The sequence below is a fragment of the Arvicola amphibius genome, chromosome 2 (genome assembly GCF_903992535.2).
Source record: "Arvicola amphibius chromosome 2, mArvAmp1.2, whole genome shotgun sequence".
Classification (NCBI taxonomy): domain Eukaryota; kingdom Metazoa; phylum Chordata; class Mammalia; order Rodentia; family Cricetidae; genus Arvicola; species Arvicola amphibius.
Genome location: NC_052048.2, coordinates 177473982 through 177494905, shown reverse-complemented (window position 1 = coordinate 177494905; position 20924 = coordinate 177473982). Strand labels below are relative to the sequence as shown.

General features: G+C 42.7%; 1 protein-coding gene across 2 annotated transcripts in view; it reads right to left on the bottom strand.

Annotated features, from left to right (window-relative positions):
- Window positions 1-20660, bottom strand: part of Klhdc10 (kelch domain containing 10) — a 52737-nt gene extending 32077 nt beyond the window's left edge. Inside the window, exon 1 of one of the 2 annotated variants that reach the window (XM_038319994.1) lies at window positions 20429-20660. In XM_038319994.1, coding sequence (XP_038175922.1) covers window positions 20429-20585 — 157 coding nt within the window. In that variant the 5' untranslated portion in view covers window positions 20586-20660. The remainder of the gene's footprint in view (window positions 1-20428) is intronic. The other variant, XM_038319995.2, reaches the window with a different exon arrangement.
- Between the last annotated feature and the right edge of the window lie 264 nt (window positions 20661-20924).

Here is a 20924-nt window from a genome sequence, read left to right as displayed (position 1 = left end):
GGAACAGACTAAGAAAGCAGTCCCAGAGACCCAAGAAAAGGAGTGGCTGAGTGGTGGCTTTACTGGTTTAAACACGTGAACAAAGGCCACAGGGGGACAGCAGAAAGAGCAGATGGTCTGTAAACTGACCGCATAGCTGGTTGGTGATGCACAGAGGTTCAGATCAACCCCTCCCAGCTATGTCTCCCTTTTAAGAAGAGGTATCTGCTCCAGACAGAAATGGAGGCAGTAAGAATGTGCTCCTCAGGGAGGAACAAATGAGCACTTGGATGGAGACAGCAGATCTGTGTGATCTCAGCATCCCGGCAGACGAGGAGGCTGCTGCACTAGAGAACAGTAGACAGCAGGTATACTCGGCCTCATCATTCAGCCTCTCTCATCCCTACCACAATCAATACACTGACAATCACAGGAAGGCTAGCAAAGACTCTCAAAGCAGGATGAACCAGCACAAAACCAAGACCCAAACATGAAAAAAGTCAGAGGATTTAAAAGGTTAAGATACCAAAGAGAAGTAAGTTATCTCTACCAAAATTTGAAGTACTGGGTTTTTGTTGTTGTTGTTTACAGAAATGAACCAATGAATCTTAGGATTCATATGGAAATGGAAGGAGCTCAGAACACCACAACAATCTAGAAAAGAAACTGGAAGACTAACACATTCTATTCCCAAACTTACTACAACAGTACAGCATTCAAAGCAGCAGGTACTGGCATAAGGAAGAACACTTAAAGGATTTCCAGTGAGAACTCAGAGTAGGTAGATATGGTGGGACATGCCTGTTATCTTATCCCAGCACTCAAGAGCAGAACCAGAAGGCTGACCAGGGCTTTGGGCTGGCCTGGTCTAAATGAAAGTTCCAGAGCAGCCAGGACTACATAGTCAGACACTGTCTCAACAAACTAAAAATAATAAGTAAATAAATGTGAGAATTTAAAGATAAACCCTACCATCTATGATCCATTAATTTTTAAGAAGTCACAAGGAAACTGATTAAGCCTTAAGGGTAACAAGAATTATCTTTTAAACACATGTTCCCAGGACAAACGTATATACTTTTGCCAAGAATTATTGGGGGGGGGGGGGGTGTAGTTTTGTATTTTGAGATGGGATTCTCACTCTGTGACCAGGTAGACTTTAAGTTGGTTAGGATTCTCCTTTCTCTGCCTCCTGAGGGCTGGGATTATAGGCATACACCCCAGTTCCACCTTTAAACCTAGAATTCTATACTTGTCTCTTATTCATGTACGAAGGGGGCATTTTTGGAAGTGTAAAGATACACACAAAAAATTGCTCCCTTAGAAGTCTGGTAATAGAATTACTCAAAATTATACACATAAACAGAAAATAAGAAACAGGGCATAAGAAAAAAGTAAGCAACAAAGCCTCAAGTGTCAGTGAGCACTGGCTGGCTGGGAAATAACACACAACCCAAACCTTACTAACATTTAGAACTACAATCAGCTTGAGCTAGAGTAAGACTCTCTCAAAAATACACACATAAAAAGTCAGGCATGGTGAAGCATGCCTTTAATTCCAGCCCTCAACAGGCAGATCTCTGAGTCTGAGGCTAGGCCTGGTCTACTTAGTGAGTACTAGGCCAGCCAAGGTTACATAGTCACCCCTCATCTCAAATAACAAAAGAAACAAAGAAACACACACACACACACACACACACGACTAGGTGGGGAGGATTGCTCAGTGTTTAAGGGCACTTGCTGCTCTTGCAGCACGTCCCACCTTCAGTTACCAGCACCCACAGGATAGAACCTCAATTGAGAAAACACTTTTATAAGACCCAGCTGTAGACAAGCCTGTGTGTGTGTGTGTGTGTGTGTGTGTGTGTGTGAGAGAGAGAGAGAGAGAGAGAGAGAGAGAGAGAGAGAGAGAGAGAGAGAGAGAGAGAGAGAGATAGAAAGAGAGATGCCTCTAATCCCAGCACTCAGGAGGCAGAGGCAAGCAGATCTCAGTGAGTTTGAGGCTAGCCTGGTCTACAGAGTGAATTCCAGGACTGCTGTGGCTACACAGAGAAACCCTATCTCAAAACAAACAAAAAAGCAAGAAAGCAGACTGAGCCAGCTCTTTACCAGCTCCTGCCTGACTGCATTTGATGGCTGTGCTATGGAAATGGGAAATAACCCTCTCCTCCCCAAGTGGCTTTTGGCTTTAGTGTTTCATCAACAGAAACCTAACGAAGACAGCAGATAAACAACCATACACATAAAAATAAATAAATCTTTAAAAAATATTTTTATAAACTATGTATCTCTGGACAGTGGTGGCCCATGCGTTTAAGCTCCAGCACTTGGAAGGCAGAGGCAGGGGAATCTGAGTTTAAGGCCAGCCTGGTCTACAGAGTAAGTTCCAGGACAGCCAGGAATAAATGCAAACTCTGTCTCAAAAAATCAAAACAAAACAGAAACTGTGTATCATACATCTATCAGAACAGAGACAATTTAAAAAGTAGTAGCACTGAATACTGGTGAGCATACATAGAAACTTGGTCATGTAAACACTCCCAGGCGTAGTAATGCACGCCTTTTAATTCCAGCACTTTGGGCAGAGGCAGGCTGATCTCTGTGAGTTCGAGGCCAGCCTGTCTACAGAGCTGTGGTGAACAGGCTGTGGTGGTGTGAACAATGGCCCCCATAGCATGCCTTGTTCCCAGTTGAAGAACTGTTAGGGAGGATTAGGAGGTGTCGGGGGAGATGTGTCACTGGCTTTGAGGTTTCAAAAGCCCACACCAGGCCCATCCAGCTCCAGCATCTTTCTCTCTCCCTGTGGAGCAGGATGTAAAGCTCTCAGCTCCATTCCTCCCTGCGTGCTCCCCATCATGATAATAATGGACTAACCTCTGAAACTGTAAGCAAGCCCTCAGTTAAGAACTGCCTTGGTCTTTTCATGGTCTTTTCACAGTAATAGAACGGTGACTAAGACACAGGCATTCTCCCTTCTTGCCTCTTGTCTACCATGAGTAAACAGCCAACTCCAAATGCTTCCACAACAATATCCATCTTAGTATGGCCCCAGAAACCCTGGAATCAAGGACTGCAAACAGAAACCTCTCAAGTTCTAAGTTATCTCAAGATAACCTTTCTCCTTTAAGTTGTTTCTCTTGGGTGTTCATCACAGCAATAAAAATTAACACACACCAAGAAAGCTGCTTCCAGAAAAGTAGGGCTGTTGCCATGATTGAACCTGACCATTTGGTTCCAAAGCCTTTGTATCTGGTTTGCAGGAGGGATTTAGAAGAACTCAGAATGCACGCTACAGAGGTCCTAGCACTGCTGTACGCTGGCTAAATGGGTGTTCTGGTGGGAGGCAGAAGACTAGGGGTCGAGAGTGGGTAGCATAGAGACTGTGCTCCAGGGGCTTCAAACTAGTAGAAATGAAGACTCTTGAAATTGGACTAGGGGCCACTTGTGTCTCACTCTGGCAAAGAATTTATCTGTATTTTGTCCATGGCTTAAGGGTAGTAGACTAAATCTAGTAGAAGAATTTTCAGGACAGCCCAGCCTTCAGGCTATGATAGCATGGGCATTGCTGACTGCTCTTAACTGGGTTTGCAGTGAGCACTGGGGATAAAAGTTGAGCAAAATCGAAAAAAAATTCGACAAATAGAAAAATTTGCAATTTCACCAGAAAAAGAACCATGTGTAAGTTGAAACCAATGAAGCTGGGGCTGCCGAAGATACTAGCCCCTCTAAAAAGTTGTTCATCTTGCAAAAAGGCAACAGGGAAAATGCCTTAAGGGCATCTCAGGCATCGGCTGGGGCCACACTCAGACCCACCTAAGACAGGCTCGATAGTATACTTAGAGAAAAGAGCTCTAGAGCTCTCTGTCCCACACCAGGGTGCCTCGGCAAGTGTTTCTCTGGGGTCAGCAGCCCAGGACAGTGAAGAGGCCACGGCAACAATTACATAAGTGGAACTTGACTGACTACTCCTCAAAGGAGTGGCAGACCTTGGAGTCATCACAAAACACTGTATATATTTTAATTTTTAGAAGGACAGCCAAAGATTGATGTTTGGGTGACAGCAAGATTCCTGGCATGTAGTTAGTTCCACAACTTCTGTTTCTACAAATGCCTCGACAAGACATTCAATCACCACTTTCCTCTTGTTTTTGTCTTTTTAAAGATTTTTATTATTTCAAATTATGTGTAGGTATGTGTACCTGTATGTGGATATGTGCATGTCAGTATAGGTGCCTGCAGAGGTCAGAGACATTGCATCCCTTGGGGCTGGCATTGTAGGTAGATGTGAGTTGTCACCTGATATAGGTGCTGGGTCCTCTGGATGTGCTCGTAACTACTGAGTCATCTCTTCAGCCCCTCACATAAGACTTTGAACTTGGGTTTGTTAGCAATGCTGAAAACAGTAGGACTATGGGCACTCTTGGAGATGTGCTAAATGCATTTTGCATTATGAAATAGATATGAACCTAGGGGTAGGGGGCCAGCGGTTGAAATAACAAGTTTAAAATGTATCTGATGACAAGGCTGACATGGGGGGGTGCTTGGATTTGTGATGCTTAATCTTTTTTTGTTTGTTTGTTTGTTGATTGTTTTATCTAACAGCCTTGGCTGTCCTGGAACTCACTCTGTAGACCTGGCTGGCCTCAAACTCACAGAGGTCTGCCTGCCTCTCGAGTACTGGCATTAAAGGTGTGTGCCACCAATGCCCAGCTGCATGTTATTTCTTAAAATTTCATGTGAACAAGCATTATCTCTAAGTAAAAATTATAAAAAACAAACTAAAAAATTATGATGTAGGACATACTTTTTAAATGATATATCTAAAATGTAAATAGAACTGGGATAAAGAATCCTGATGCTTTCTGGGTGTCCAAGATGTTGAAGAAGTGTGTGAAATTCCACGTTTCCCTGGGTTTCCCCCAAAGAGCTGTGATCAACTGTAAAGACAACAGAGGAATCAAAAAATCTGTACATCATCTCCGTGAAGGGACTCAAGGGACACTTTGTAATTTGACAAGAGTCATACAGAAATGATAGACGCTGCTTCACTGAAGATGATGCAGAGGTCATAGTACACAAAGGGACGATGAAAGGTTCCTCCATCAACAGCCCAGTCACTAAAGTGTGCAGACTTGGGGCCCAGGGCTTTGACCAAGGCAGGCAGCACTGTGTGCGTCTCCAGCATATTTGTAAAATACAATAGCCATTAAAGAGTATTTGATGGGCCAGGTGGTGATGGCGCACACCTTTAATCTCAGCACTTGGGAGGCAGAGACAGGCGGATCTCTGTGAGTTCACGACCAGCCTGGTCTACATAGTAAGCTCCAACCCAGCTAAGGCTACACAATGAGATAACATGCACATTGAGAGAGAGAGAGAGAGAGAGAGAGAGAGAGAGAGAGAGAGAGAGAGAAGAGATCTGACCCATGTCTTAGCTGTTCTTTCATGAAGTACTCCTTAGGGAGAAGCTTCAGTCCCATTTCAAAAACTTTTTGAAAGAAAGTGTAAATAAAATATAACTTATAATGAATGTCATTTTGTACTATGTTCTAGCTTGCCTGGCCACAGCATTGCACATACATACATGGAAACAACTGCACACATTACTAGCACTACTAAAAGAACTCATTGAGCCTCTGCACAACTCTAAGAGATTGATACTACCATGATTCCCAATTTACAGATGGGGACATTAAGAATAGTGAGACTAAGCAATCTGTACAGAGCACTTAAACTCCAGATAAAAAAATCTAGAATTTAAAATCATGTTTTTGTTTGTTTGTTTTTTGTCAAGACAGGTTTCTGCATGAAGCTATAGTTTACCTGGAATCTGCTATTATACAGCCCAGGCTGGCCTTAAACTCTTTCTGCCTAAGCATCACAAGAGTTCTGGGATTACAGGCATTATTCATCACCAAACCCTGCTAAACCAATGCATTTGAATCTAAATCTTTCTTAACTACTATACAATCATGCTCTTGATCATAATTCAACTTAGCACTTAAGCAAGTATGTCTAACAAAGGCATTTAATTAATACTTGTTGAATGAAGACTAGAAAGGATACTGATTCTCAATTTTAAAAAAAAGTCTTCTAATCCCCCAAAGGAGTTACTGTTCCAAGATTCAGGTATTATCTTCATTATACTGCCACAATGCCAAATCTCATTAAAAATCAAAACCAGAGTAGGTCATTGTAACTAACAGAATATGGTAATGTTAAGCCAGGCAGTGGTGGCACACGCCTTAAACCCAGCACTCAGGAGGCAGAGGCAGGTGGATCTCTTGAGTTTGAGGCCAGCCTTGTCTACAGAGTGAATTTCAGAACAGCCAGGGCTACACAGAAAAACCCTGTCTTGAAAACCCAAAACTGAAGCAAAAAAAAAAAAAAAATAAGAATATGGTAATGTTTTATATCACACCGAAGTCTTAGGAGTTAAACAAAACACAAACTCTTAATCAGGAACAACTGTGAGATGAGAGCTGGAAGACAGTCCCCAACGCATTTTGAGTGTGAAGCCCCCTAGGCTGCCTAAGGCCTTGTTCAAAGCAGACAAACAGCTGCGAGCCTGCACTCTGGCGCTCCTCTCATAGACTTTCTAGCCAGGGTATAAAGAGCTGCTGGCTACTTCTCTGCTGTACTTCCATAATACCAACAGCAGACAGATCGTAAGAGTATACCAAAGCAAAGCAACTATCTGCCCTGAGACATCAGACACGCTACCTCTCCCAAGCTTAACTGTACTATACACATTTATACTAAGCACTGTATTTCCATACATGTTCACTTATAAACCATCTCAACTTTTGGGGACTAGGAGGAGAACAAACAGCTAAGTGGGCAGAAATGGCGAGCTCTGGCCGGCTCCACTGTCTGTCTGATATCCCAGTTCCTTCTGAACAGGCTGGGGGTCCTTTCTTTCTCTTGCCATGCTGTAGTGGCTTTCCTTCATTTCTTCTTCCTCCAACGTTATTCTTAGTTTTTAGAGAACAAGGCAGGCTATCATAGAACTTTCTTCTATAAATATGAAGTAACCGCCGGGCAGTGGTGGCGCACGCCTTTAATCCCAGCACTCGGGAGGCAGAGGCAGGCGGATCTCCACGAGTTTGAGGCCAGTCTGGTCTACAAGAGCTAGTTCCAGGTCAGGCTCCAAAGCTACAGGGAAACCCTGTCTCGAAAAAGAAACAAACAAAAAAAATGAAGTAACCACAGCATACTGGAGAACAGCTTCTAGTCTTGAGCTGGTCTTTGTCATTTTGGTTTTGTTATTCAAATATCCCTTTTCTGAAAAAAGTAGGCTCATTAAGTGAGAGGTTTTTGTCTTTGGGGGAGAGAAAGGGCACAAACAGGCGTGACACTGAAATCACTCATCTACGTAAATGACTGATGCTTGCTAGACTAGCTTTGAGAGATTAGCTAAAATTTACATATTTACATATATTAATCAAAAAGTATTATAATTCATAAATATGCTAGATTGAAATATTACATCTGAATCTAATGAACATAAAATTCCTGGGAACATTCTTGTTTAAAATAATATCATCATATTCTTAATGTTTATGAATTTCTGCCAAGACTTCAACATAAAAACTCTACCCAGAGCTAGAGACATGGCTCAGTGATTAAAACCACTTACTGCTCTTCCAGAAGACCTGGGTCATATTTTAACTCCAGTTCAAGGGAATCTGAGGCCCTCTTCTGGCCTCCTTGGGCACCAAGTAGACATGTGGTATACATACAAACATGTAAGCAAAACACACATAAAACACACAAATTTAAGAAAAAAAAACTCCACCCTTTGGGCCCAGTTTAATATTTTGATAGGAAGAATTAGCTTTAAATACTTCATATAACATGCATACTGGATAGTCTTGCAAGCCCCCAAATCATACAATTCTTAGAAGAATTGCAAATATTTCAAGATCCTTATAACCACCCACTGCAACAGTTACCAAGACACTAGACTAGAAAAACAAAAACAATAAAGCAGATTGCCAGCCTTCCCTCAGTAATGCTGGAAATTAAACTCGGGCTGGAAGTACGGTTCAGTGGTGAGAGCACTGGTTGCTCTTGCAGAGGACCTGGGTTCAATTCCCACATGATGGCTCACAACCACCTGTAACTCCAGCTCCGGTGGGGGGAGGGGGGTCCATTGCCCAATTTTGGCCTTTGTGGGCATTGCATGCATATGGTGCACAGACATGCAGACAAATAAACATTCATACACATAAAATAAAAATAAGTAATTCTTAGCTGGGCAGTGGTAGCGTATGCCTTTAATCTCAGCACTTGGGAGGCAGAAGCAGGTGAATCTCTGAGTTCGAGGTCAGCCTGGTCTATAGAGTGAGTTCTAGGACAGTCAGGACTACACAGAGAAACACTCTCAAAACAACAACAACAAAGATTTCTAAGGTCTTTTCAACTTCAACATTTATGATTCAATGATGTTTCAAAGGAGAGAAAAAAATTTCATTCTAAAACCTTTGTTATAATTTATAAGGTTGTTTTCTGTGTTTGAAGATTTAAAAACAAAACCTCTGCCTTCATTTATAGTCTAAATTTGTCTACAATATGTCTAAAATGAAATATAAAAATAAATATATACAGCTACAAACTCCATTTTGCTTGCTTCTTTTTTGTTGGAGGTGGTGGTTTTGTTTGGTTGATTTTGTTACTCTGGTTCTAGGATCTTGCATACACTAAGCAAACGCTCTACTTTATAGCTAACTTCAGCTCCTGATTTCTTAATTCAGTGTCACCTCTATTCTTTTTATCTCCAGCAAAATCTGTTTTAAAAAAAAAAGGATGGGTGGGGCTGGAGAGATGGCTCAGTAGTTAAGAACAATTGCTGCTCTTGCAGAGGACCCAGGTTCAGTTCCCAGAACCCATGTGGCTCATAACCATCCATAACTCCAATTCTCAGGGATCTGACAGTCTCTTCTGACTTCCATGGGCTCTAGGAACAGCAACAGAAAAGTTACTAACACAACTGAGGAGAATCAGAAGTTCAAGGTCATTCTCAGCTACACAGTGAATTCGATGACAGCATGAACTATATGAGATTCTGTCTCAAAAGAAAAAGTATGAACCATGAATATGGCCAAAGTAGGCATAATACCTAGCATGACTTCTGTATGAAGAACTACACCCAGAATTACCGATTTTTAAGAATAGCACACTATGCACAACCCTAATCCAAGTTACACAGGACTCTGAGGCAGGAGGATCATGAGTTAGAGGTCTGCCTAGATAGCTACCAAATTGGAGGCCATCTCAGGAAAGTAAGTCTATTCTTTTCCCAGAAAATAGAATATTAAAAGACATTTCATAACATTTCACGTGCACTCAAGTGTTTTTCCTATAAGAGCAGATACGTTTCACTTAAAATCATAATTTAGGCCCCTATTTTTTTCCCCTGACAGGGTCTTACTATGTGTCTCTCTGGCTGATGTGGACCTCTCTATGTAAACCAGGCTGATCTTGAGCTCACAGAGATCCACTTGCCTGTGCCTCCTAAGTGCTGGAATTAAAGGTGTGCGCCACCATGGCTGTTTCAAATCCCTAAATTTCTAAATATAGCTTTAAGAAGTTATTTTCCTGAGTAGTTTAAATATGTATATGTATTTACGGCCGGGCAGTGGTGGCGCACATCTTTAATCCCAGCACTCGGGAGGCAGAGACAGGCGGATCTCTGTGAGTTCAAGGTCAGCTTGGTCTATAAGAGCTAGTTCCAGGACAGGCTCCAAAGCCACAGAGAAACTCTGTCTCGAAAAACAAAAACAAAAACAAAAAAAAGTATATGTATTTAAAACTAAATATATTTTGCTTCTTTTTAAATTACCAAATTCAGAGTGCACACTAGAAACTCCATAGCCCTGCATGAGGTTTGTGTGCCTATTTTTAAAAGAATTTGTTTCATGTGACACCAAGATATATATAGTTCATATTTAATCAATTATACATCTGATCCAAACTAACGGAGTTGACAGTTGATGATGAAACCATATGGCAAGAAGCTAACGTGGATAAAAAGGGAAGCAACTCAAAGAAAAGGCATCATTCAACTCCAAATTATTTGACCATCTCATTTCCTTACTGCTCATCATACTTTTCATTTCACTACCTACGTCTTCATTTAATGATCACATCTTAGACAGCATAAGTCCAGGCTGGATTCTAAATGTGGCAGGAAGTCAATGAAGAACTATGATCTAGGAAGCAATAAAAACACAGTTGTGGTTTAGCAAGATTAATTCTACTTCGATACATAAGGTAGATTAGAAAAAAAAAGACTGAGCAAGGTGGTGGTGGCACATGCCTTAATCCCAGCACTTGGGAGGCAGAGGAAGGTGGATCTCCTTGAGTTTGAGGCCAGCCTGGTCTACAGAGCGAGTTTCAGGACAGGGTCCAAAGCTACACAGATAAACCCTGTCTCGAAAAACAAAAACAAAATAATAATAATAATTTATTCAATACAAAATAACCTTGAGTTTCATCTTCCTGCAAAAATAACTATGAATACTGACAATCAATCCACATTTCATAAAAGCCAGGCATGGTGGAATGTGCTTGCAATGCCGTCACTTGTGAAGTTGAGGCGAGGTCAGAAGTTCAAAATCATCCTGCTACAGAGGGAGATTTTAGCCTCGGTTACATGAGACTCTATTATGAGCCGTGAAATATCTGGGTCTCTATAGAAGATGACAGAGAATATAGCTTTTCTTTAATTACATGTATTTTATGTCTCTCTGTGTGTGTGTACATTTGTGTGTGTCAGAGAACAACCTAAGGCTTCCATTTCCTCAGTGGGCTAAAAAATTGGCAAAGCACAGGGATTCTCCTTTTCTCCGTCAGAACAGAGATAAGGATGTGTGTAGGGGGCATGGTTCAGTGTGTGGGTGTTGGGATCTAAACTCTGCTCTTCATGATTACACAGCGAGTATTCTTAACTACTAACCCATCTTAGTTGATTGCTTTGTGCTAAAAGACAAACTGATTCCCAAATGTCTGTGGAACTGGAAGGGACCCAGAATAGCCAAAATGAACCTTTGAAAGAAGACTAAAATAGGAAGACTCATAATTCTTTATTTCAAAGCACCAGTAAATGAAGTGGTATGGTGCTGGCATATGAACAAGACAGGCAGATCAATGGAACAGAATGGAGATATCAGAATGAGCCCACTTCGCCACCAACTGATTTTTTTTTTTTCAAGACAAGGTTTCCCTGTAGTTTCTAGAGCCTGTCCTGGAACTAGCTCTCGTAGACCAGGCTGGCCTTGAACTCAGAGATCCGCCTGCCTCAGCCTCCCGAGTGCTGGGATTAAAGGCGTGCGCCACCCCCCCTCACCCCGGCCAACTGATTTTTGACAAGGGTGACAAGACCATTCAAAAGTGAAAGAAAAGTGCTAGAAACAAATGGCACTGGGATGGCCGGACAGGAGCTTGGAAGACCTGCCACCAAGCACTGAGACAAAGGCGAAACCACAGAACACCAGAAGAAAGCATAAGGATCCTTGCAGAGCACACCAAAAACAAATAACAACAAAAGAAAAAGGGCAACTAATTAGACATTATCAAAATTAAAAAAAACCCCACTGTACTTCAAGCAATACAACTATTGCAAGAAAACATAAAATGAGAGGAAATGCACATATGTTAAATCACACAAATAACAAAGGAATTATACCTAGAATATATAAGGAACTCTTATAAACAACAATAAAAAGACAACTCAATTAAAAACAAGATGAAGCATGTGATATACAACTCCCTACAGGGAAACAGACACAATTGTCACCAAGCACATAAAAGGGGGTTAGGCATTGTTAGGCATCAAGGAAAAACAGATCAAAAACCACATGAAGGTATGCAGGTGCAACACCTACAACCCAGCTACTTAGTGAGGCTGCTGGAGCCCAGGAGTCTGAGACAAGCCAGAACAACATGAAGACCTAGTCTAAAAAACAGGAACATGAGCTTCTCCTTCAACATATTAAAACAGTGAGATGACAAGTGTTTGGGAAGATGTACACAGCGTTGGTGGGAATGTAAAATTCCAGTTGCTTTTGAAAACTGTCTGGCAATTGCTCAAATGGCTAAACATATTTCACAGAGTTACTATATGATTCAACAATTATACTCCAGGCATTTACCTAAGGGAAAGGCATATCCAGACATCTGCACACAGATATACATAGCAGCATTATGCTTAACAGTCAAAAGCTACAAACAACCTAAGTACCTATCAACAGATGGTTTGGTAAATTAATATGGGAAAAATGAAAATAAAACATAGGGGTGAGATGGCTCAGCTGGTAAAGTTGCTTGTTTGCTGCCTAACATGACAACCTGAGTCTGATCCCTGGAACCCAAGTAGTGGAAAGAGAACTAACTCCCCAAAGAGTTGTCCTTTGACCTCTACATGTGCACATCGGCATTTGTGTGCCCACACAAATAAATAAATAAGTGAAGTCAGAGTCAGAGAGATGACTCAGTGGATAAGAACACTTGCTTCATAAATCATAAAAGACCAAGCCAGGCAGTGGTGGTGCACATCTTTAATCCTAGCACTCAGAAGGCAGAGACAGGCGGATCTCTGTGAGTTCCAGGCCAGAGAAACTCGGTCTTGGGAAGGGGGTGGTAGTTCATGCCTTTAGGTCAATTTGATCTATGTAGAGAGTTTCGAGATAACCAGGTCTACACAATAAGACCCTTAAAGGTGCATGCCTTTAAAACATTCAGGGGGCAGAGGCAGATGCATCTCTGTGAGTTCAAGACCAGCCTGGTCTACATAGCAAGTTCCAGGGCAGCCAGACCTACACATCAAGACAGACCTTGTCTCAACAACAATAACAACAAAAGTAAAAACAAACAAACAAACAAAACCAAAACCAAAACAAGGACTGAAGGGGCTGAGGAGATAGTTCAGCGGGCCAACGTTTGCAAGGCAAGCATGAGGACCTGAATTCAATCTAGAACCCAAGTAAAAATGTCAGGTGTGCTGGTAGCTTGTAAATCCTAGAGCTGGGGAGGCAAAGACACAAGGTAACCTGGGACTCAACAGCAAGACAGTGTAGCTGACTTGAGCTCCAGCCAACAAGAAACTCAAAGAGAGGACAGTGTTCTGAGGATGACATCAAGATAGTCCTCATACATACAGGCCCTGCAAACTCACTCACATACATATACTGGAGTATTATTTAGCCCTAAAGAATAAAGTTGTGCGCCGGGCGGCGGTGGCGCACGCCTTTAATCCCAGCACTCGGGAGGCAGAGGCAGGCGGATCTCTGAGTTCGAGGCCAGCCTGGTCTACAATAGCTAGTTCCAGGACAGGCTCTAGAAACTACAGGGAAACCCTGTCTCGAAAAACCAAAAAAAAAAAAAAAGAATAAAGTTGTGTCATTACCAAGAAAATCAACAGAACTGAGATCACGTAGGTAAAATAGACTACACTCAGATAAGCAAAAACCTATTTTATTTTATTTTATGTACATGTGTGTTTTATCTTCATGTATGCATGTGTTCCACATGAATACAGTTAAGTACATCTTATAAAAATAAGGAATATGAACTAGGGAGATGACTGCTCCTCCGGAGGTCCTGAGTTCAATCCCAGCAACCACAAGGTGGTTCACAACCATCTGTAATGGGATGTGATGCCCTCTTCTGGCTTGCTAGCGTACATGCAGATAGAACACTCATGTTTGTTTGTTTTGGCTTTTCGAGACAGGGTTTCTATTTAGCTTTGGAGCCTGTCCTGGAACTAGCTCCTTGTAGATCAGGTTGGCCTGGAACTCACAAAGACCCCGTGCCTCTGCCTCCTGAATGCTGGGACTAAAGACATGCACCACCACCACCCAGCTCAGAACACTCATAAGTTAAGAAAATAAATATTTTTTTAAAAAAGGAAAAAGGGGTTAAGCAATGGGCTCAAGTAAGACATGTTTTCTCCTGTATCTATATCTAACTTTTTAAAAGAGACATAAAAGGTCCTAGCTGACTCAAGGCACTTGAAGCCTGAGGACCTAAGTTCCACCCCTGGAATATACATGGTGGAAGGAAAGCACCAAGTCTGAAGCCATCTTCTCCCCTTGGCTGGGTGCCATGGCACACTCGTGCTCATACACGTATAAAACTGGGCAAACGTGGTGGAGTGCGGCAGAAAATGTGAGCACAAGAAATGAATGTAACGTCCTCTAATCCTAGCACTTGGGAGGCAGAGGCAGGCACACCTGAATTCAAGGCCAGTCTGGTCTACAGAGTGAGATCCAGGACAGCAAAGAAAAAAAAAAAAGGAAAGGAAAGGAAAGAAGGAAGGAAGGAAGCTCAATCTACCCTTAAAAGATAACAGCCATCTCTTTTTTATTTATTTTAAATATTTAATTTATGTGTGTGTTTTGTCTGTATGTATGTCTGCATACCACAAAAGGGCATCAGAGCCCATGGGACTATAGTTACAGACAGTTGTGAGCTGACGTGTGGGTGGTGGGAATTGAACCCAGGACCCTGTCTCTCCAGCCCCATATTTTTTAAGGATTTGTTTGGTGTGTGTGTGTGTGTGTGTGTGTGTGTGTGTTGTGTATATAGGCACGCACGTGCAGGAGCTCGTGTGCATAAGTCTATACATACATGTGTGAGGACACACACCTGCCCAATCCCCTGAAGCTGGAGTTGCGGGCAGCTGTTCACCACTGTGTGGTGTTGGGAACTGAACACCAGTCCTCTACAAAAGTAGTGCCCACTCTGAAGCATCAAGGCAGCTCTCCAGCCCACACCATTACCTAGGACTCAAAGAGCTGAGCAAAAAGGTCACCTGAGCACAAGAATTTGCAACAAGATCACCCTAGGCAACATAGTAAAACTCTCATATCAAAAAAAAAAAAAAAAAAAAAAAAGGAAATAAATCAGGCATGGTACTGAACATCTGTAATCCTAGTACTCAGGAAGAAGGCAGAAAAAGCACGAGTTCAAAGCCAGCCTCAGCTTCATAGTAAAGTTAAAGTCAACCAGTTACACGTGAGAGCCTGACTCAACAAGAACACAAAATAAGATTTGGGGGGTATGAATTAGTTGATTTCATAGTTTATGGAAAAATAAGGAGCTGAGCGGTGGTGGCGCACGCCTTTAATCCCAGCACTCGGGAGGCAGAAGCAGGCGAAATCTCTGTGAGTTCGAGGCCAGCCTGGTCTACAAGAGCAAGTTCCAGGACTGGCTCCAAAGCTACAGAGAAACCCTGTCATGAAACTCCCCCCCACAAAAAAAGGGGGCTGGAGAGATGGCTCAGTGGTTAAGAGCACTGGTTGCTCTTCTAGAGGTACTGAGTTCAATTCCCAGCAACCACATGGTGGCTCACAACTATCTATAATGAGATCTGGTGCCCTCTTCTGGCGCGCAGGCATACACGGAGGCAGAATGTTGTATACATAATAAACAAATAAATAAATCTTTAAAAAAAAGAAACAAAAAGAAAAATGAGCAAAATCCATACAGAGACTGTAAGTAAATGAAACAAATATGGTTCTTTCATCTGCTGAAAAGAAGCTTAAGAAAATATTCCCATTAAGCTGGCAATAAGTGGTTTAGTGCTAAAGACAGATGACTCAGTAGTTAAGAGCATCACCCATTGTTCTTCCTGAGGAACCAGGTTCAATTTTCAGCACCCACATGGTAGCTACCAAACATCTGTAATACCAGTTCCAGGGTATCTGATGTCGTCTTCTGACCTCTGAGGGCACCCGGAACACTCATGGTACACAAGACATACATGCAAGCAAAACATTCATACACATTGAAAAATAAGAATAATAAAAGTTGATCCAGGCATAACGGTACATGCCTGTAATCCTAGCATTTGAAAGGCAGAAGCAGGATGATTTCTACACACTCCAGGCCAACCTGGGCTACATAATAAAACCCTTTTTCAAAACACAGGAGGCTTGCAGGGCATGGAAGCACAAGGTTTTAGTCCCAGCACTCAGGAAGCAGAAGCAGGAAGGTCTCTGAGTTTAAGGTTATACTGGTCTACATAGGGAGTTCCAGGTCAGCCAGTGCTGAGTGAGAGAGACCCAGTCTCAAAAACAAATAAACAAAAACCCCAATCTCTGGCCTAGGGAAACTGCCCACAAACCATGAGTTCCATCCCTAGCATTAGAAAAATGAGGGCTGTGCCCTAATAAAGCACCCTATTATGAAGACATCAAGAAGTCACCAACACTCTCAGCAGGCCACCAACTGACGCTTCCCCTGTTAAGGGCGATTTGACAGTTTATCAAGGTTTAAACAGTGCTTCTGGAATTAACCTGCAAGATAAATATCCTAAATGTAAAATCCCTCGTACAACAGGGAATCTCACTGTGTCACTGCGGTAAGAGACTACAATCTAGCATATTTAAACATACATCACACCCGGACCAGGCAAACGGTACACATCCCAAGAAAATGCATCATTGTTTGTTACGAGGGAGAGAAGCCAATAGGCAGGGTCAAAGACAGAAAACTTGCCTTCTGATAAATGTTGTTTTGTTTGGCTTTCTTGCTTTTGAGACAGGTTTTATGTTGCTTAAGATGGCCTCCAACTCAAATGCAGCTCTGTAGTGGAGGAGGCCAGGACTTCCTGCTTCTTCCTGAGGCTGGGATCACAGACATGTGCTACCATCTGTGGCTATCATATGCTATTTCTACTATTTGAATCTTACATATTTCTGTTTGTTTGTTTGTTTGTTTGTTTGTTTGAGACAGGGTTTCTCTGTGTAGGTTTGCCTGTCCTGGAACTTACTATCTCAGAGAGCTGGCCTCGAATCACAGAGATCAGCCTGTCTCTGCCTCCCAAATCGTAGGATTAAAAGTGTGTGCCACTACCCAGCCACATTTCTTATTTAAGACCTTTAAATTAAGATTTCTGGACTATTTTAGACCCAGCACTAGCAACTGTTAAGTGTTTCTTTCTCTCTTGGCCCCCACGTTAGCAATGCTGTTTGACTGCTTTCTCTGCTAACAGAGACACTTCATTAAACTCATGCTAAAACATAACACTGACTTGTGTTCTGTTCACAGTCCCCTTGCTGTATCTCTAAATGCTTCATCTACAAACTAGAACTGTAGTTAAAGATGGTTGGTTTTCAGTTACTATGTGGATGCTGGGAATCGAGCCCCGAATCTCTCAAAGAGCAACTGATACTCTTAACCTCTGAGCTCTCTCTACAGCTCTTAGTTAAAAAATGTTAAGACTGGGGGCTGGAGAGATGGCTCAGAGGTTAAGAACACTGGCTGTTCTTCCAGAGGTCTTGAGTTCAATTCCCAGCAACCACATTTGTAATGAGATCTGGTGCCTTAGTTCAATTCCCAGCAACCACATTTGTAATGAGATCTGGTGCCCTCTTCTGGCATGGAAGTGTACAGGCAGAAGGAACATTGCATACATAATAAATAAATCTTACAAATAAAGAAGTTAAATTTCATTTAAAAAATGTTAAGACATTACATTGTGGTATATGTGTATGTGTGCGTGAGTGTGTATGTGTGTATACAAACAGGAATATGGTATGCTATGTACTATATACCTAAGGAGAAATGCATATATACCTAAGGAGAAATGCACAATACTAGGAGAGGGTCCAGGAGAAGGTAAGAGAAGGCCTCTATGGGAAAAAATACAACTGAGATTCAATGAAACAGAAGCTAACTGAGAGACTGGGGCATAAGAGGCTACTGCGGGAGAGAACACGCACAGTGGCTTCCTGTACTGAGAGAAAAAGAGCAGAGGGCAGAGAACAAAATGGAGGGTTAGGACACGAAAACAATGAAACAGAAGACTGGGTACAGTGGCACTGCCTGCATCCTGCTACTCTAGAAGCTGAAGCAGAAGGATGGACAGTTCTGGACAAAGAACTAGAAAAAGGCTATAAGCAGAGGTGATGAAAGAGTTTGTACCCTAAGAATGGAAGGTACTAGCAGAAGGAGGAAGACGACTCAGGAAGCTGCTGCAGTAAACTTGAAGGACAATGACAGAAAGACAGTTACCACAGAAGCAAAAGAAACAAGACTAGGTAGCTGATTACAACTGGTGGGGAGCTTAAGGAGATCACCCTGATTTCAGGTTCCCATAAGATGGGTAAAAATGCTAGCACCAAGCCAGGCATAGTAGTGGATGCCTTTAATGCCAGCACACAGGAGGTAGAGGTTGGAGGATCTCTGTGAGTCCAAAGCCATCCTAGTCTACACAGAAAGTTCCAGAACAGCCGAGATATATAGTGAGACCTTGTCTTTAAATTGTTTTCAAACGATGCTATCTCTGAAAGACAGTGGAAGCGTTCTACAAAGAGCACCAAGTCATGCTGCTTTGTTTCAGAGGGACTGGGAACAAGGCAGAGATGCTAAAAGGAAGAGAGGGCTCTTCCAGTGTGTGGAAGCTAGTAGAGGTCAAAAGAGATGGGAGACTAATACATCAAATGGGGAAAAGAAGTAGCTAGCCCTACAGGGTCAGCCATAAAACAGACCTATACATTCCTATTCCTCCCTACCACTTAAAACCTTTTAAATTATTTCAAAATAGAGTTAAAAGATTTAATATGTAATACCTGGGAGAACAAAAGATTAGTATGAAAGAATTTCAAAATATATCATCAAGAGATCAGAAATTTTCCAGTGTTGACAACGAGGGAAAGATGGAGAATGCCTGTGGAGGAAGGAGGAGCTGAGTGCCAGCTGGAGGGAGGAAGGAAGCAGAATGAAGACTGACGACTCCACTTCTCCAGTTTTCACAGTTTAAGCTCGTTTTATCTTCACCTCTGGACAAATGGCTGCTCTTGTCCTCGTGTGCTAAGGGAATGCAGAAATAGCACCATACTTCAGGCCCTTATTTGAAATCATGGCTTCCACCACCCTCATGTGGTAGCAGTGAGGAACTACACCAACAGGTTACAGAACCCTGAGAATGCCCACATGAAGTTCATGGTATAATAATGAATCCATGACCAAAGACTTAAAGATTTCAGTGGCAGAGGGCAAACTGGGAATAGTGCTTGCCAAGGGATTTATCTTCTAGGCTAGCAGCACACGAAAATCTATGGTTCTGTTGTTAACTGGAGATAACAAAAAAGATGTCTCCGGTTTCTTCTTTTTTCTTTTAAAAAGCACATATTTAGTAATTTCAGGATCCCAGTCTGACATTGTCATTTCAAATCCAATTAATTGTATATCTGGCTATTTACGAATGTCTCAATCTTATTTTAGCAGCACATACAAACAGATTCATGAACATTTTTGGCACACATTAAAACCACATCACAAATGTTAGTAATTATCTTATTGAGTAAGCAAAATTCCCTTTGTTATCTTCAAATTAATCAACTGATTTTTAACTGCCTAAAAGAACACAGTAGTAAACACAATTCAGAAGCGATCAGGTTCTCAGAACTGATCTAAACAAATATATCACTGATACAATCAATTTAACACCAGTCACACATAACACAAAAAAAACATGGCGAAGGTCTAATACATCATTCCTGACAGTTCTCTTCATGGCAAGAAAACACAACTGCCCAATAGAATGATTGGCATTCTGTGCAGGATTTAATTTTCTACCTTCCTTTTAACAAACTGAAAATTCATTTATAAATGTATTCGTTTAAAACTGCTTACACACATATTTTGACTTTGGGCTTTTTCTTTTTCTTTTTAAGGCATGGGAACTCAAAGACCAAAACATGGAATTATAGCAATAGGTATATTTTTCCAATTTCCAGTTCTGACACCGGGGTCACAGCATCATTTCTTTCTTTATATTCTTGATCTTCATTTTCCCCCTTCGGAAATCTAGACACCATTATCCATTCTGTCTCTGAACATCCCCAAATATTAATGATTCAACCGTTTCCCTTAATCTTTTTGGTTTTCTTTCCCATACACTCCCCAGTTAACATTTACATTCACATACATACACACACGCACAGAGACACACACATGCGGGCACGCGCGCGCGCGCGCACACACACACACACACACACACTTTCACACGCTCATTCCTTTTCAAAATACCCGACTCTTACACAGTTAGGTGGCTTTATTTTTTTTTTAAACAAAATCACTCCAGCATTCCTCTTGTCTCCTCTCCTTAATTTGGCACTCTTTTCCAAATAATTTTCCACAGCTAAACACCAATGTTTTTCTTTCACAACATCAAACTGCGGAAGGGGAAAAGATTAGGAACCGGGCAAGCAAAACATTTGGGAATGTCAAAGAGACAGTGGCCTCTCCTTCGAGAGGAAAATACAACTCTCATCACTGAGCTGTCCACACAGCAGAGACTTTTCTTCAGGCGTGCTCCAGTCCACCTCCTGACCTCAACGCCACCTTCCCGGCGCTCTGCCTCCCTGTCCTCGGCTGTGTGTTCGGGGAGCAGAGCCCGGCGGCCGCCACCTTCACGCCGGCAGCCGCCCCAACTCACCTGGCAGGTGCGGCCGTCCGGAGAGCTGCACGAATCGGTTGAGCTGGCCGGTGCCCCGACCCCCGCCGGCCGCGCCGGCCCCGCTAGCCCCGCCGGCCCCGCCGGCCGCGCCTCCTCCCCGCCGGCGATTTCGGTCCCAGCCCTGGGCAGCCGACATGGCCCGTTAACGATTGCCGCAGCCCGGTCCCGGCAACGCGAGCCGAGCCTCCTTCCCGGGCTCCTCAAGAGACCAGGGAGACAGGGGCCGGGGGAGCGCCGGACTCGCCAGCAACCAATGGCTGGCGACCTTAGTGACGGAGAACCAATGAGCAGTCTCTTTCTTGGCAGGTGAAGGGAGGCGGGGAGAGACGTGGTAACCATAGCTATAACTAAAAGAGGGCGGAGGGGGGAGGCAAAAGCAGCCGATGATAGAGCGCATCGACCTCCCGGAGCTTGCCCGCTTCTCCGGGGTTCTCAGACCAGCCAGTCGAAAACCGAGTGGGAAGGCTACGCCTGA